At 38.0% G+C, this 18,838-nt stretch overlaps 1 protein-coding gene across 2 annotated transcripts in view; it reads right to left on the bottom strand.

The window, feature by feature from the left end:
* NKAIN3 (sodium/potassium transporting ATPase interacting 3) overlaps nucleotides 1-18,838 on the bottom strand; it is a 751,259-nt gene that overhangs the window by 85,234 nt on the left and 647,187 nt on the right. For both annotated transcript variants that reach the window (XR_001889502.1, XM_017893482.1), the window contains exon 5: nucleotides 3,070-3,130. Coding sequence is in view for 1 of the 2 variants with exons in the window: in XM_017893482.1 (XP_017748971.1) it covers nucleotides 3,070-3,130 (61 nt within the window). In the remaining variant the exon portion in view is untranslated. The remainder of the gene's footprint in view (nucleotides 1-3,069; nucleotides 3,131-18,838) is intronic.

Genomic DNA, 18,838 nt, shown 5'->3' with positions numbered 1-18,838 from the left:
AAAAAAAAAAAAAAAAAAAAAAAAAAAAAAAAAAAAAAAAAAAAGAAATAGTTAATAAAAGAGGCTGAGAGGTAACCAAGAAGACGGGTGGCTAGAAATAAATGTTTCCTCAAGTATTTATTACCCTTCAGAAATATCTGTCTGAAATGTTAGTCCCATATATCCACTTTAACAGTGTGGAGGAGGGAAGTGGTAGCTGTTATTAATTTTTAAGGCTGGCTGGCAGCTTTCAGTCCAAGAACAAGGCTTAACTTTGCATTTTGAATAATGTAGAAATTTTCATTAGTTGGAATAGAATCAAAATTATGAATGATGTATTGCCTGCCAAAAAACTGACGTTATATTATATTTGCAGTTCTCTTTTAGAATAAGCTTTCCAGAAGTGTACTTAGACAAATTGGAAAGATACCAGTATTGTTTACTTATTTTGTGTGTAAGTTTTGGAAAAATAATTCAAAAGACATGTCTTCCTGACAGAGGGTTGGTAATGTCATATCCAAGGGGCAGTTCATTATTGCACCTAAAAGCTAAGTGTTGGCACAAATAGTACTAGTGTATGAGATCATTGCAATTGGTTTCAGATATTACATTTTGCTCACATCTGCCTTCTGAAGACCCTGGGACAACTTAATTACATCTGCACTTTTATTTCCTACCTTTTTCAATAAAAAACATAAAATTACCCTCAGTTGAGAACTATCAGACTCAAATGTTTGTGACTGCTTTCCATTGTCATCTCTCTTCCAGCAGATTATCATGTTAAGTTAGTCTTGGGCGTATATACTTTGCTTTGAGCACCCAAGTTTCGTTTTGACTCTGAATCAATTTGAATTGATGACAACACAAGTACTATATCCAGATGTCTCTCAGTAATGTAATGTATGGCCCTCATAACAAACACTAGAATTAAACTACTAATAGAATAGTCTCCTAGCAGCTGCTTCAATCCCAGTTTGAAGGGCATTATAATAGCTGATTCAGAGATTTCTATAGAGAAACTTAAGCTAATTAAAGATGTCAAAGTCAATGGAACAACAATATCTGTCAGTGAACAATACAATTTATATACACTGAAAAGAAGGCTAATAGAAGGTTAACAAAAGTATCCATTTATATGAGTCTTTTATTTTGCATGCCATTTTGCATTTCCCAGCTTTGCTCAAACCACAAGTCTCAAGGAAAAGACTTTTGTATATTTACTGCACTAGATGATAAGACTATTGATTAATCTGCCTTTTCTCCCACTGTTAGGTACAACTGAGCACTGGTGTCTTTTGAGGGTCTTCGAACAGTTCAGTGAGGAGGAAAAGAAAGAGGACAGTTTGTTTTGGTGGTTGTTGTTGTCTTATAACTACTCAAAAGTAGGGATCTACTTTATAAGAGATTCAGCTGGGATTTATCAATTTATTAATTTTTTTACTTATTCATCTCAAATTCCAATAACTTTCAGGTTGAAATTCCAGTTAATATTGCTCATGCTCAACCAACTGTTTTTGGCTATGCAGCCTGTGGTAACTGTGGGTTAGAAGCATGCTGCTAACCTTCTGTATATTAACTGCATCAGGTTGTAGAACTACTAATAAAACTAAAAATAGAGATTTTGAAGTTAACCTCAAAATGAAAAGTGTTGTCATTAGAACTGCACTTTTCAAGTGACAGAAACTTTTTGTCTTATCTAGCATTAAAATAAAACAAAAAAAACCCGAGTAAGCATTAAATACATGATGCAATTTGTCTGCGTGTTTTCACTGCCTGATACTTTTAATCTCAGGGTCTGAGGTTTGGTCAAATAAATTGAGACAAGACCCCATTAGATTCTGGATTACAACTCATATATCATGCACCACCCATCTATTTGATGGGAAGCATTCATCAGACCCTTTTGAGGTTGTGTTCTGGAAGGAAGTTATAATGGCTAGCTACTTTGCTTCATTTTGTTACAAATTCAAACAATGATTGCAATGCAATCTCTGGTTTGGTTAGGTGTGATTTCTTTATCTAAAATAATTTATTTTTTGAAAGTAAATTAAAATTTTGAAAGTAAATTAAAATTTTCAAAGTAAGCTGGGCACAGTGGCTTACGCCTGTAATCCCAGCACTTTGGGAGGCCGAGGCGGGCGGATCATAAGGTCAGGAGATCGAGACCTTCCTGGCTAACAAGGGGAAACCCCGTCTCTACTAAAAATACAAAATAATTAGCCAGGCGTGGTGGCGGGCACCTGTTGTCTCAGCTACTTGGGAGACTGAGGCAAGAGAATGGCGTGAACCAGGGAGGAGGAGCTTACAGTGAGCGGAGATTGCGCCCCTGCACTCCAGCCTCGGCGACAGAGTGAGACTCCGTTTCAAAAAAAAAAAAATTTTTTGAAAGTAAATTAAAATATGAGTCCTTAACAGAGTTGTGCCAAGAAGTGTCTTATACATCAGCAGGTGCTCAATGAAGGCCATCTGTTGACCTATGCTGCTAAAGCTCTATCATATAACTGCAGGTCATAATATTAATAAATGTTTTTCTTTTGGGTGTTCTGCTAAAACGTGATTTAGCTTTTAAGTATCCCATTAACTTTTTTTTTAGCACCTCGTAATTTTTTTTTTTTTTTTTTGCATCTCGCCTGGAAGGTTGTAAATTTTAGTTTTTTTTCGTTGCATTTTTTATCGTTTATATACATATAGATCTTTCTGTAATGTATTATTTTATTGATATCACTACTGTTACTCAGACTTCAAAATTCTGCCACCAACATGCCTAAAATTGTTAACAGATAAAACAACCATTGATTGTCTACTCAGCATAATGGTTAGATGTCTGATGAAAAGTTGCTAAGATATATGACAGCAATCCTTGGCCTTCTGAGTCTCTGCACGTGCTCTCATAAATTGAGAGTTTCAATATGTAGCGTCACCTTATTTGTGTGCAATTCAGTCTGTCAACTTTTGACTGTAACTTTAGTATGCTGAGTTCAATCATTTTAGACTCCAAATATAAAAGAGTTCATAACCCTGTAATGATTAGTTTTGGAAGCTGTATCTCATTCAAAAGGAACCCACAGGGAGAGAGAAAACAGTACTTACATGTGTCTTCTTCTTCCATGGAAATACTGATCACATAACAGGCATACACAAAACCCACCAACTGCAAGAGGGAAAACATGTGTACCTTAAGAATCTATGCCAAGTTTCCACACTTAAAGAGCCAATATAATCTAATAAAGATAAAAATTTATGAGCAACTTTTAAGAATTTGCAGTAGAAAACACTCTTTCAAAATGATAGCTGTGATTTTAAAAGAGCCTTTTCATTTCTATGTAGCCACAATAGCTTTCTAAAAAGTACACAGAAATGTGGGAAAAAACCAATTTCTAGACATTTCACTTAGATTTTGATTTGGGACTTACAGTTCTTGTATTTTATAATCAGCAAAGATTATTAAGAAATCCATTTGAAACTTTTGATTTTTTTCTGATGATTGAGCATTTTGTACTAGCACTCATTAACTGTAACTATTTTAATGTTTAAAAGCTACAGAAGGAATCAAAACATGTTGCTTATAAATTAAATACCAATCATCTACTTAATTATTTAAAATGTTCTGGGAATGTAAATCATATTTAGATACTAAATTGCTTTGTTAATCATACCACAAGAAAACACATTAACTTGCTGGTGATTCAGTAGTGATAAAACAAAATAGAAGAGATAATTTGTACTTTGGCTACTAGTAGTTCAGAGAATAAATGCAGGTGTAGAATTTAACCTCTGCATTTCTGATGCTAAGAGGACGATTTTTATTCCATGGAGCCAAAGACACTGCAATTCCTAGAGGACAAAATTGTCAATGAATCTAGTCCAGCCTAAAAATACTTACTATAAGCACTTCAATAGGTATGAAAAGTAAATACTTAATAGCTTCTGTAGTTTATCTTCTTGCCTTTGTTAACATTTTTTTCCACCCTTTACCACCATTATAAAATAACACTGGGAAAAGAAACTTTTTCTGATAGTCCTGGTGTCAAAGGCTGAAGTTTCCAATGCAGAGAACAAGATATCTGAGGCTTTTGACTGCCCACATGAATTAGGACCCTGAGCTTGTAATCCATCTCTGGACTGTCTAGACAAAGGTCAAGAAGTCCTGAGAGGATGAGAGGTTAGGGAAAAGTTTAGGGTGAGATCTTAGGAGAAGGACTTACAGAGAAATCTGCCAGGGTGCTGATGGCTCCTCCCACCCAGCGGGCACCTCCTCTCACCTCAAACCAAGTGAGGGGGTGCTTCAGAAAGCACTGAGGGAGCTTAATATTTCTTACATTTTGGGCAACATGGGGGCTTGGCAACCAACTCACACTTGGAAGAGTCAAAAGGCAAGAGGCTGTGTCTAGAGGGGCTTTTGGTAGCAGTGTGTGGAGACAGGACTGGGTGGAATTGGCAGGGTAGGATGTGTGTGTGTGCCCTTAGCCTGGGGGTAAGGCCTCTGGAGAGATCTTCCTGTGCTGTTCTGGAGTTGGAGCCATCCCAGAGGACTTCCTGGAAGGGCAGGTGACCTCAGAAAAAGGATGGTGGTACTTTGGCTATAGAAGGCAAGTAGGGGTGCAAACTGGCAAGCCAGGGAGGCTGATCATCTGAGAAACAGGTAGGGATCTTAAAGGAGGGGTGGGGTGGGATTCTGAAGAACCCCTAAAAGCACCCCACGAGAAGAAGCATGAGCGTGTAGGAGCTGTCACACCCAGAGAGTATCCCTGCCAGATTACAATGGAACCCATCATGCTAACACCTTATTCCCTCCTTTTCTCCCATCATTCCTTCTTCTACTTCATCCCCACAACAACGCAGAGGAACAGTGAGAGAAGTGGAGTGAGAAGAGGAGGAAGCAGTGCTGTGTTCCCTCCTCTGCAAATCTGCAAGTTGAAATCAGGCCCAAGCTGAGCGGGAGAGTTTTTAAGTGGATGAGAATTTGCAGTGACCTGGACTAGATATTTAATATCTCTGAGGAGCTAAAAGAGCTATAAATTCTGCTTGAAATATGATCCAAAGGGTGAGATGGAACAAAGCCGTAATGTGTACTTGAAGGGGCAGTGAGAGAACAAACAAAATTGCCTTTTGACTGTATTCTAGCAACCCATTCAGTAAACCAGTTACATACACAAGAAAGAAATGGCCCCTAATCCCATCACTAATAGCTTTACAATAGATTTCTTTCCAATCTTTCTCTCTTGTAGTTGCTATGTATCACTTATACTTGTATGACCCAAGTTAATACTCTCCATAAGCTTAATTTTAATGACTACGTAAATTTGTATTATTTAAATATACTGCTATGTATTAAAGTAATGTTCTATTATTGAAAGTTGTTTTAAAGTTATAAATAATATTATGAAAATATTAATGTTTTCCTGAATTTTGATGATCGGATTCCCAGAGGTAAAATTATTATTGCAGAAGTGCCATTGAATATTTTTATGACCGTTTTTTATACACTATTGGTTTATTGGTTTTCAGAAAGTTTGTATCATCTATCCTACCACAGCAGTGACTGAAAATGCTTGCTTTTCCATACCATAGGATAGTTCCACTTAAAAATACATGTCAAGAAAATAGAATGGCATCTCTTCATTTATTTATTTTTGCAATAGTTCTCTTTCATCTAACGTATTTTCATATTTTATTAGTCATTTATGTTTTTTCTTTTGTGAATGACCTCAGAAGTTCTTTGCCCATTTATTAACTTGATTTTGTTTTTGTTAATTTATATGAGGTCTTATGGGGGAGAGCCTTTGCTGTATTTGTTGCAAATTTTGTTTCTTTGTATTAGCCTGTGATAGTGATGGTTTCATAATGTGGGAACATTTTATTACTAAACTGTATGTTAGAAGGCATTTGCCAGCAAACAACTTTCTAGTTCTTAGTGGGTTCTCCCTTAGGGGTATGTGTGTATATGTGTATACCTGGAAGCATGCATACATGTAAATCAAGAACTCTCTTGCATTAGTCTTCTGTTGCTGCTGTAAGAGATTGCTGCAAACTTAGTGGCTTAAAACAACACAAATCTTACAGTTCTGAAGGTCAGTTGTCTGAAATGGGCCTTATGAGGCTAATATCAAGGTGTCAGCAGGGCTGTACTCCTAGAAGATCTAGCAAACTGTTTCCTTGCCTTTTTCAGCCACAAGAGGATGCCTACATTCCTTAGCTGCTGATTCTGTCTCAGGCTGCCATCTCCCTGGTCCTTCTTTCCCCGCCTTCCTATCTTGCTGTTAAGGATGTTGGACACACCTGGACAACTTAGGATAATCCCTCCGTGTTAAGGTCACAAGATTATCAATCAATTTTATCTGCAACCTTTATTCATTCTCCTTTGCCCTGTGCAGTAATTTATTCACAGGTTCCAGAGATGAGGATGTGGAAATCTTTAGGGAACTGTTATTCTATCTATCACATCTGCCTATCACATGTGAACTCATATTTAGACTCACAGCAGGTTCTGCACAATTTAGGCCACAGTGGAGATGGAGAAATCACACTGAGAAAATTACTTAAATCTTACACAGGAACAGAAAACCAAACACCTCATGTTCTCACTCATTAGTGGGAGTTGAAGAACAGGAACACATGGACACATGCAGGGGAATATCACACACCAGGGCCTGTGGGGGGCAAGGAGAGGGAGAGCATCAGGACAAATACCTAATGCATGCGGGGCTTAAAACCTAAATGACAGGTTGATGGGCGCAGCAAGCCACCATGGCACATGCATACCTATGTAACAAGCCTGCATGTTCTTCACGTGTATCCCAGAACTTAAAGTGTAATAGCAAAACAAAACAAAACAGAAAGATTAAAGTAACCACTCAAAAAACTTAAAAAAAGAAAATTATTTAAGTTTTAATGTATGAAGTATGATGATGACATCCTAATTTTAAAAAATGATGAGAGGAAAATTTGACAAGTCACAGTTCATAGCAATCCACTCTTGTCAGCAAATGCCATCTTTTAATATTGGGAAGAAACCATGATCATCAATTTGGTGTTTTTACATCTAGTCCATGTTTTCTCATCCTACCTACAAATATAAATCCTAACAGCAGAATATAGTTATTTAATTAATTTATTTAACTTTTATTTTAGGTTTGGGGCTACATGTGAAGGTTTGTTACACAGGCAAACATGTGGCAGGGGGTTTGTTGTACAGATTATTTCATCACACAGGTATTAAGTCCAGTACCCAATAGTTAATCTTTTCTGCTCCTCTTCTTCCTCCCATCCTCCACCCTCAAGTAGACCCCAGTGTCTATTGTTTCCTTCTTTGTATTCATAAGTTCTTATCATTTAGCTCTCATTTATAAGTGAGAACATGTGGTATTTGGTTTTCTGTTCCTGCTTTAGTTTGCTAAGGAAAATAGTCTCCAGTTCCATCCATTTTCCCACAAAATACATGATTTCATTATTTTTTATGGCTGCATAGTATTCCATGGTGTATATATATCACAATTTCTTTATCCAGTCTATCATTGATGGACATTTGGGTTGATTCCATATTTTTACTATTGAGAATAGTGTAGCAATAAACATAGGCATGCATGTCTCTTTATAATAGAGTGATTTATATTCCTTTGGGTATATACCCAGTAACAGGATTGCTGGATTGCATGGTAGTTCTGCTTTTTGCCCTTTGAGGAATGGCCACACTGATTTTCACAATGATTGACCTAATTTACACTTCCACCAAAAGTGTATAAGCAGATCATAATTATTTTACATAGCACATTTCAAACAATTTCAAATTCTGGGAGTATTGTCTTTTCACTTTGATTAGATCATTGTTGTTTTTATTTTGCATTGTACCTGACAGGGAGCTTGTACTAGGAGGACACACGTCAACTCTGCTATTAAAAAAATTCATACATGTCCATAATTAGTTTTATCTTTAATGCATGGATTCTTCCAAGAAAACATCTATGCCACTTGAAATTTTGTGAACATTAGTTTTCTTAAAAACAGATAATGTAATCTGTAAATCTACTAAATCCTGCACAGAGATTGCAGTTCATCTCAATACACCCAACACAATCGTCACTGCTAACTGCATTACACTATGGAGTTTTGCTCCCCCACAGGCTACTGCTAGCATAGTCATGCATCACATAACAACATTTCCGTCAGTGATGAACCACATAAATAATGGTGGTTTCATGAAATTATAATGGGGCTGAAAAATTCCTATTGACATCGTAGCTGTTGTGACATCATAGCACATGCAACACTCACATATTTGTGCTAATGCTGTTGTAAACAAATCTACTGCACTGCCAGTCATATAAAAGTATAGCAAACACAAATACGTATAGTATATAATACTTGATATTGATAGTGAACAACGATGCTACTAGTTTATGTTTTTATACTATACTTCTTACTGTAGAGTGTACTCCTTCTACCTTAAAAAAAAAAAGTTCAATGCAAAACAGCCTCAGGCAGGTCCTTCAGAAGGTGTTTCAGAAGGCATTGTTATCATAGGAGATGACAGCTTCATGCCTGTTATTGCCACTGAAAACCTTCCCATGAAAGAGGGTATGGAGGGAGAAGACAGCAATATTGATTATACTGACCCCAGAGATATTGATGATTAGGCTGAGGCTAATGTGTCTGTTTGGATCTCAGTTTTTTCTTTTCTTTACTTTTCTTTTTTTTTCTTTGAGACAGAGTTTCGCTCTTGTTGCCCAGTCTGGAGTGCAATGGTGCAATCTCAGCTCACTAGAACGTCTGCCTCCTGGGTTCAGAGGATTCTCCTGCCTCAGTCTCTTGAGTTGTTGGGAGTACAAGCATGCACCACCATGCCCGGCTAATTGTGTATTTTTAGTAGAGACAGGATTTCTCCATGTTGGTCAGGCTCGTCTCGAACTGCTGACCTCAGGTTATCCGCCCGCCTGGGCCTCCCAGAATGCTGGAATTAGAGGCGTGAGCCACCGCGCCTAGCTGGATCTTAGTTTTTAACAAAGAAGTTTAAAAAGTTAAAAAAAAATTAATAGAAAAGGGTTTATAAACAAGGATGTAAAGAAAAAATATTTTTGTACAACTGCACAAGGTCGATGTGTTTGTGTTACAAGCTAAGTGCTATTTTAAGAGTCAAAAGTTTCTTTAAAAAGTTTATAAACTAAAAAAGTTACAGTAAGCCAAGATGAATTTGTTATTGAAGAAAGTAAATTTAAAAAAACAAATATAGTATAGCCTAAGTGTACAGTGACTATAGTCCACAGCAGTGTAGAGTAACATCCTAGGCCTTCACATTCACCGATCACTCCCTCACCGACTCACCGAGAGCAACTTCCAGTCCTGCAAGCTCCAACTATGGTAAGTGCCATATACAGGCTTATCAACTTTTACGTGTTATACCGTATTTTTACTGCACTTCTTCTATATTTAGATATATTTAGATGCATAAATACTTACCATTGTGTTACAATTGCCTATAGTATTCAGTACAGTGACAGTGCTATAGAGGTTTGTAGCCTAGGTGTGTAGTAGGCTATACCACCGAGGTCTGTATAAGTAAACTCTATGATGTTCTCACAATGATGAAATCGCGTAAGGCCGCATTTCTCAGCATTTATCCCGGTAGTTAAGTAACATAAGACCTTCTGGCATATAAGCCTAGTAAGGCTACCAGTGTCAAACTATAAGTCAGATATTGTTACTAGCTAATGTTCCTTAGGTTTTTAGATAAAAATAAATAGAAAAAAGAGCTGCAACTTCCCATGCTTCCACAGATTATCCTGTGTGGCCCTTTCAATACATGCATTTTCTGTTGTTATTTTGTGTACCTCTTTGAATTCATTACTTTGGGGAGCTTACTTTGAAGATGATCCTTTAGCTTGAAAAATAGTTCAGTAAGTTTGGGCGACATGAGTTCTAGTGTCATAAACATTGATAAATCAGATTTCTTTTGAAATCTAAGGAGCTAGACCAAGCAGCAGCCAGGTAGATGAAGATTCTCTTCCTATCCACTGTGACTAAAATGACTGACACTCTGGATTTTCTTTCAGTGGCACTTCAAGGAAGGAGAAGGATAGTAACAGAATGGAGGAATCAGGCTGCATTGGAAAATTTCTGTACGAGGAGTTCTGTTGTTTTGCATACAGACGGAAATTTAGATGAGGCATTGCGAATTCTATGTTGGAAGTTGCTTATTGGATAGTAAGTCCATAGTTGCTTGATAGTTTTTGTATTCCAATGATTATCCCTCCACAACAAACTCAGGTAAGTTAAATCTCACAAATCATTATTTTTTCATCCATATAGGTGAGAGGTAAGCAAAGATATATCAAAACGTTTTGATTGAGTACTATAGGACTTTTCCAGTATAAAGCTAAAGTGTTCATGATAGCTCAATGCCACAATGAATATTATTTTCTAATGTTCTAATACATTGCCTCCCCTCTTTTTTTGGAAAAAATATAATACTTCTACCCACACCTTTATATTGAATTAAAGTGAATTGTTATTTTATCTTTTTTGATGTTTTTCAATATGAGAATGATGCCTAAAGTGTATGTTAGCATATTGTTAGCCTCTTTGACAGGACATATGTATTTCGGTGTTTTCTAATATTGGCTCATTCGATTTGTCATGCTAGAGTCCATCAGCATTTATTGGTTGGTCCATCAGCATTTACTGGTTGATCCATTGGCATTTACTGGAAGAAAGGCCAGAGGATTGATGAGAACGTCTCTTGAGAACAAACTCAGTCATGCTGATACATTGTTTTCACATATCAATATGTAGTGTTGATTTGATGGAATTGAGCCTGGAAATCCAATAGGACACCAATTTCCCTTTAAAAAAAAATCCTATCCCGATGGAAGAATCTTGACCTGAAACTAAGTGTATACTACCCTCTACTAGATTATCTTTCCACTGTTGTAAGAGGACTGGAAATTGTTAACTGTTAGTAGTTGAACTATATATTATTTTGTTACATATTCACACATTTAAGGATAAAAATCTAGGTACCCTCTAAGAAATCTTTATAATATAAAATAAAATTGTATTTGTTGCAGGAAATCTTTATGTGATTTTAATGCACACTTTCTTCTAGGCTAAAAAGAAAGATGTTGACCAGATGACTAACACTGAAAAATAAATGCAAGCTTTGCAGTCTTGATTTTATCCTTCAAGTAAGTACAGTTGAAATTCAAAGAGAGGTTTGGGAGGAGGATGAGGCAGTAAGCAAGTTATATATGAGAAGATGGTTATAGATGAACTTTTATGAAGGCAAAAGAGAGTAAGCTCTTTGGATATTTTTTTCAGAAATATGTGTTTACTGAAGTTCTATGTAACTTATACTTTTTTCTCATAGTTTTAAGACCGTGGATTATTCTAAAAATATTGATTTAACTGCATTTTCTGAAAAGATTCATTGTCTATGTGCTAAAGAGAACTGGTCAATTTATTTATTTTTCCTTTTCCAAATAACTAGTCTTTTGATGGACAGAAAGTAAGGTCAGTTTTTTAACATGGAAGCATGTTATGCCTCCCTATCCAGTGAATATTTTCTTACTGATAAATGTGGGAATGCATAATTTTAAAAGAACAAAGCAATGTATAGCAAGAAAAAATTTGTCAGATCTAACTATTCACTAATGGACCTTAATATTGTCTTGATAGACGACATGAAAGAATTTTTGGCCAGGCAATTAAGACAGACAGTACCATTAGCTGAAAACAATAAGATGATGACATGCCATGCTAGAAATATTAAATCATTCTTCAAGTCCTCAAACAGAATTTGGACCCATAATCTCAATATTATTATAAATGAATTAATTAAAACATTTTCTTTTACTTTTGCCTTATTGATGGGCACACTCATAAAATATTTATTCCAAAAATTACTTTTGCTATTGTGATTAACCAAACTGCTGCTTAATTAATAATGTTACCCTCATGACAAACTGTCTAGACATCATGTTAATAAGCAATTTGTAGATGACTGACTGTTGTGTAGTTCTTGATTTCCCAGAATTTGAATTTAAATAGTCCCTGTGGCTTTCTACTTGTCTACAAGAAGTGGAAAATGCATTCTTGCCAATAACAAACACATACAAAGTAAATAACATCAGCATAACAATCTTGATTATCTCTACTTTTAATAAAGTTTTGAAAAGAATCATTCATTTTAAAGACATCTTCTGTCTTCTCTCACTAAAGGTATCCATTTCTGTAGTTATATAATTTAAAATAACTTTCTTCTCTATATTGTAAATTCTGACAGCATACTTTCCATCTTCTTTGATATATTTAATTAATGCAAAAGACATAAAACTACATTCTAACTCCACTTTTTGTTAAGAGATTGATTTTTTTTTTGCAAATAGAATTTGTATGTGGGGTTGGTTTGTTTTGACCTGCAGGCCTTCTATAAGAATTGACTAGATTAGGTTTCATACCTGTAGATACTAGGAGGATAACCACTGGCTGTGTGTTCTGCTAGTTGTGACTCTTACTAAGAATGAATTAAAAAATTGAGTCATCCCTGAAATCATGTGTCTTTAGTGGCCACTTTTATGTGAAATAGATGGATAAAAAAAGCTCATCCAGAGCTCAGAGAAGAGAGGATTGCTGGACTTGAAGAAAGACAGAAGGATCCTTGAACAACATAACTCCCCAATCACTCTCCTGTTTCCCCACATGCACACCAACATTGAAGTCTTAAAGCTTAAGAGAATCCTTAAGGAATGATAGAAGTTTCTCTATTTAATACATGGTGTATTAGTCTGTCTCCTTCTGCTAATAAAGACATACCTAAGACTGGGTAATTTATAAAGGAAAGAGGTTTAATGGACTCACAGTTCCGTTGCTGAGGAGGCCTCACAATCATGGCAGAAGGCAAAGGTGGAGAAAAGTCATGTCTTACATGGCAGGAGGCAAGAGAGTGTGTGCAGGGGAACTCCCCTTTATAAAACCATCAGATATTGTGAGACTTATTCACTACCATGAGAACAGCGTGGGAAAGACCCACAGCCAAGATTCAACTACCTCCCACTGGGTCCTTCCCGTGACATGTGGGAATTATGGGAGCTATAATTCAAGATGAGATTTGGATGGGGACACAGCCAAACCATAACATTCCACTCCTGGCCCAAATCTCATGTCCTCACATTTCAAAATGAATCCTGCCTTCCCAACTGTCCCCCAAAGTCTTAATGCATTTTAGCATTAACCCAAAAGTCCAGAGTCCAAAGTCTCATCTGAGACAAAGCAAGTCCCTTCCACCTATGAGCCTGTAAAATCAAAAATAAGTTAGTTACTTCCAAGATACCATGGGGATACAGGCATTGGGTAAATACACCTGTTCCAAATGGGAGAAATTGGCCAAACAAAGGGGCTACAGGTCCCTTGGAAGTTCAAAATCCAGTGGGGAAGTAAGCTCCAAAATGATCTCCTTTGATTCCATGTCTCACATACAGGTCACACTGATGCAAGGGGTGGGTTCCTATGGTCTTGAATAGCTCCACAGCTGTGGGTTTGCAGGATATCACCCCCATCCTGGCTGCTTTCATAGACTAACATTGAGTGTCTGTGGATTTTCTAGGTCTATGGTGCAAGATGTTGGTGGATGTACCATTCTGGGGTCTGAAGGACAGTGACCCTCTTCTCATAGCTCCACTAGGCATTGCCCCAGTGGGGACTCTGTGTGGGGTTTCCCACTGCACATTTCCCTTCTGCACTGCACCAGCAGAGGTTCTCCATGAGGGCTCTGCTCCTGCAGCACACCTCTGCCTGGACATCCAGGTATTTCCATACATCCTCTGAAATCTAGGTGGAAGTTCTCAAACCTCAATTCTTAACTTATGTGCCCCTGAAGGCCCAATACCATGTGTAAGCTGCCAAGGCTTGGGGCTTGCACCCTCTGAAGCAACAGCCTGAGCTGTACATTGGCCCCTTTTAGCCACAACTGGGATGCAGGGCACCAAGTCTCAAGACTGTACAAAACAGCAAGGCCCTCGGCCCAGCCCATGAAACCATTTTTTCCTCCTTGGCCTATCAGCTTGTTATGGGAGGGGCTGCTATGAAGACCTCTGAAATGCCCTGGAGACATTTTCCCCATTGTCCCAGCAATTAACATTTGACTTCTTATACAAATTTCTGCAGCCAGCTTGAATTTCTCCTCAGAAAATGGGTTTTGTTTTTGTATTGCATCATCAGCCTGCAAATTTTCTGAACTTTAATGCTCTGTTTCCCTTTTAAACATAAGTTCCAATTCCAAACTATATCTTTATTAATACATAAATACATTAATACGTAACAGCACCCAAATCACCTCTTAAATGCTTTGCTGCTTAGAAATTTCTTCTGTCTGATACCCTAAATTATAGCTCTCAAGTTCAAAGATCTACAGATCTCTAGAGAAGGGGCAAAATGCCACCAATCTCTTTGCTAAAACATAGCAAGAGTCACCTTAATTTTACTTTCCAACAAGTTCCTCATCTCCATCTGAGACTACTCAAGCAGGACTTCATTGTCCATATCACTATCAGCATTTTGAACAAAGCTATTCAATAAGTCTCTAGGGAGTTCCAAACTTTTTCAACCTTCCTGTCTTCTTATCCCTTCAAACTGTTCCAATCTCTGCCTGTTACCTAGTTTCAAAGTTGCTTCCACATCTTTTGGTACCTTTACAGAAGTACCCCACTCCTGGTACCAATTTACTGTATTAGTCTGTTCTCACATTGCTAATAAAGACATATTACCCAATACTGGGTAATTTATAAAGGAAAGATACTTAATTGACTCACAGTTGCACATGGCTGAGGAGGCCTCACAATCATGGTGGAAGGCAAAGGATGAGCAAAGTCATGTCTTACATGGCGGTATGCAAGATATTGTGTGTAGGGAAACTCCCCTTTATAAAACCATCAGATCCCATGAGACTTATTTACTATCATGAGAACAGCATGGAAAAGTCCCACTCCCATGATTCAATTATCTCCCATTGGGTCCCTTCCATGACACGTGGGAATGATTGGAGCTACAATTCAAGATGTGATTTGGGTGGGGACACAGTCAAACCATATCACACAGGTTCTACAATGCTGCTCATTAGTTATTGTTTCCTCAAGTTCAAAATGACTCTATGAAATGCTTCACCAAGACTGCGTATGGGAGGCAGACAGAGATTGACACACTGCTCTGTGCAGAGCTTTATTCCAATGAAAGTCATTAAGTTGAACATTTGTGAATAGAAAGCTTCTATATGTAACATATTTGGGTTAAGGTATTAAGTAACTTCTAAGAGAAAGCATAGCTACCTAATGTCAGAAACTTTGCAGGGATTTTACCCTACTTATAAATTAACAAATTAGTCTATTACTGTTCCATGGGTGCTGGGTCAGAAACAAAGGAGTTTTACTCACAATGCAGAGGGCAACACAAGTTTCATATATCTTTCTCCATTTATCATGTCTCTTGGGCCTTGATGGATGCGTGCACACCTGTGGATTGTGTTACTGGGAAGAAATTCTGTGCTGTTCTCACAGTAAGATGAATCCAGCCTACTTTCTGTGGGGGTGTGATTGGGAAGAAGTTAATTCATCCCTGAATGTTGCTTGATGAAAGCACAATGCTGAGAAATTCTCAGGTAAAGAACAATGACACATGTAGAGGTTAACAGAATATCTGTAGATGGTATTTAAAGCTATGTGACTGAAGTAGATCACTAAGGAAGTGAGTGAAGAGAAGGGGTTCATGGATGAAGTTCTGGATCATCATGACATTCAGCAATTGGAGAGAAGACTAGAAACTAGCAAAAGAGACCAAAAAGGACTGACAAGAGAAGTATGAGGGGTACAGAAATGGAGGCTGTTGGCTGTGTTAAAGGTCTCTGATAGGTTAAGAACAATGACTGAGCACTGAACACTGTACTGGACAAGTGGAAGACATCAGTGGTCTTAATGATGGTCATTTTCGTGGAGAGAAGGGCAAAAATTTGATCAGAGCAAGTTCAAGAGAAAATACAGTGTTAACAGTTCTTTCAAGGAGTTTTACTGAAAGAGGAGGAGAAAAAGGAGAGTTGCTGGAGAGAAATATGAAGTCAGTGAGGTTTCTTTATTTTTTAAAAGGTGAGTTTTATAGCAATTATAGCATATTTGAATTTTGATGGCAAAAAAACTTTCTTAAATCTTTATTCACAATTGGAGGTAGGTACTCAATAACAAAGATTATTTCACAGATGCAAGTGCACATGCACTTGTTATACACTTCTAGCCCCTTTATGATCCTGCCTCAGCCTGACTCCAAGGCTTGTCTTCCACTCTCCTCTGCCATGCATCTGTACTCCAACTCCCTGAGTACACCCCATTATTTGCTTGCCCATGACCCCTCACCCTATTCTCACATCTCTGCATGCACAAACCCTCTCATTCTTTAAGCCCAGTTGTAAATGTCACTTTCTTTGATTTCTTTAGTTGATCCATCTCTAGTTTGAATAGTCTCTACACTTTGTTCTTATATCTGTAATGGCAGCTTCAAGGTACTGCTTTGTATCACAGCATTGCGTCCATTTGTTATCTTCTAAGTAGGTCCTGGAAGGCAGCAACTACCCTCTGAGAGACCTGATGCAAAGGTTGTGTCCTCTGAGAGTCCTGCCCCACCTCCATCAGACCCAAATCTCACCTGGAATTGTAATAATCCCCAAGCTTCTTCCTCTACTTTGACACATCATCATCCTCCTCAAATAAAGCACATTTCGCATGGTGATTACACTTATTTACATGTTTGTCTCTACTATGAAGCTCTTCCAGGATGAGAGCTTTTTCTCAATTCAACTTTGCATTTCTAACACTTAGCACTGCCTGCTAAGAAGAATGTATTCATCGAATGTTTCTGAATGAATAAATGATGAGAAGAATTGCATTGCAAAGTGAGGTAGGGGAGGAAAACCAGTATGTCTGAAATACAGTGGATGAATTTCAGAACTCCAGCATGGTAACAATCCTGAAGTTCCCTCGTGGGTCACCATGTTGCTCAGCCACTGTAAACTCCAGCTCTGCTCGTGTGCATCAGAGTTATTGCCATGATTCAATAAGTTCTCCAGATTTTTGCTGCTTTGCTTTGATATTGTCTGGATCATGCACTAAACATGAGAACAAGTCAATAATTATATAATACCATCTTTAACAGATGGATGAAGTATAAACATGTGGGAAGTAAAGGGATATTAGAGTCTTTTCACTTATGGGTTAACATTGGTTGATTTTACATGAAACCAAACATTTGAAAGATATTAAAAATAACTATGGATATCTCAGAATGCATACTGCTTCCTTCACTGGGGAGAGAGAAATAATATGACAGGATAAGACTTTTCCAGCCACTCTGTTGAACTGATAAAGCAGTTGTCATCAGGCAGGCAGTGTTCCAACCCTCATAGCAAGCCTGAATTCAGCATACTCTCTTGTCCTAAGTCAGTATGGTAAACAATGGAATGTCCAGATACATAACATGTGGCTACTAATTTGGGAAACTTTCAATTCCATCTTCTAAGGGATTGAGGGCTCAGCTTTGTCCAAGGGTTCACCTTCAGTTTTGGGTTGGACAGTGATATGGTTTGGCTCTGTGTCTAAATCTCACTTTGAATTGTAATAATCCCTATGTGTCAAGGGTGGGACCAGGTGGAGATAATTGAATCGTGGGGGTGGTTTCCCCCACGCTGTTCTCATAATAGTGAATGAGTCCTCATGAGATCTGGTGGTTTTATCAGGGGCTTCCCCCTTCTCTAGACACTCATTCTCTCTCCTGCCATGCTGTGAAAAGGTGCCTTCTGCCACGATTGTAAGTTTCCTGAGGCTTCCCCAGCCATGCTGAACTGTGAGTCAATTAAACCTCTTTCCTTTATAAATTACCCAGTCTTGGGTATTTCTTCATAGCAGTGTGAGAACAGATTAATACAGGCAGCATATTTATTCTTCCTTATTCTAGAGGGCTTATCAAAAACTCTGAGACTGAAGAAGAGGCAGCAGGTGGACAGTTTCATCTCCCCATGCTTTGTGGCCACATTTCTTTTTCTATGGCTCCCGAGAGGGCCTTTTGGTGCGACAGTCACCCAGGCCCCTCTGTGCTCTCTTGTGTGGCCAGTGGAACGGAAGTCTAGGCTCTTAGGATCCTCAAGGGAAGAAGTCTTAGGAAAGACTGGCCTCTTATTTATTTGAATCACTCTGGGGAGAGTGTGACTCCCAGTAATACCTAATCTGTTTGTTTTTAATCAAACTGCTCCTACTGTTCCTTCAGGAATCCAGAATTAGAGCTGCATCTTTTATGGAAGTGTCCTATGCCAAGTGAAGCCTGAAATTATGTGAAGACATTTGGTTCACTCTCCTAAGAGTCCCACTGGCACCGTGGACTCCAAATGAATCAATGAATATGGAAATAAGTTGTTTTCTCCACGATGACCATAAAAATTCACAACAGCAGCAGCATCACATTTATTCAAGCTCTGGGGATTTACTGCCCTTATGTATATGGGAAGCACTTGTGGAGACAGTTTCAAAATGAAAAACAAATGATTTGCTGGCCTCTACCAAAGAAGATAAGACTTTCAATGACATACTTCTGTGATACAGACACTCTGCACATACCAGCTCAGCAATATCATGGAGGACATCAATGTGACCCTGACTCACAAAGAAACTTGTTCTAAGATAATGCATTTCTGGTGGCAAGTCGTTAAGGAATAAGAACGTTGTCTAAGATTTTTTTTTTTTTTTTTTTTTTTTTTTTTTTAAAAGGGGCTCCCCTCTGCCGCCCCGGGCGGGGGGGGGGGGGCCGGTCTCCCCCCACTGCCAGCCCCGCCCCCCGGGGT

The sequence above is a fragment of the Rhinopithecus bieti genome, unplaced genomic scaffold (genome assembly GCF_001698545.2).
Source record: "Rhinopithecus bieti isolate Rb0 unplaced genomic scaffold, ASM169854v2 scaffold_21726, whole genome shotgun sequence".
NCBI lineage: Eukaryota > Metazoa > Chordata > Mammalia > Primates > Cercopithecidae > Rhinopithecus > Rhinopithecus bieti.
This window is presented reverse-complemented; position numbering and strand designations above follow the sequence as displayed.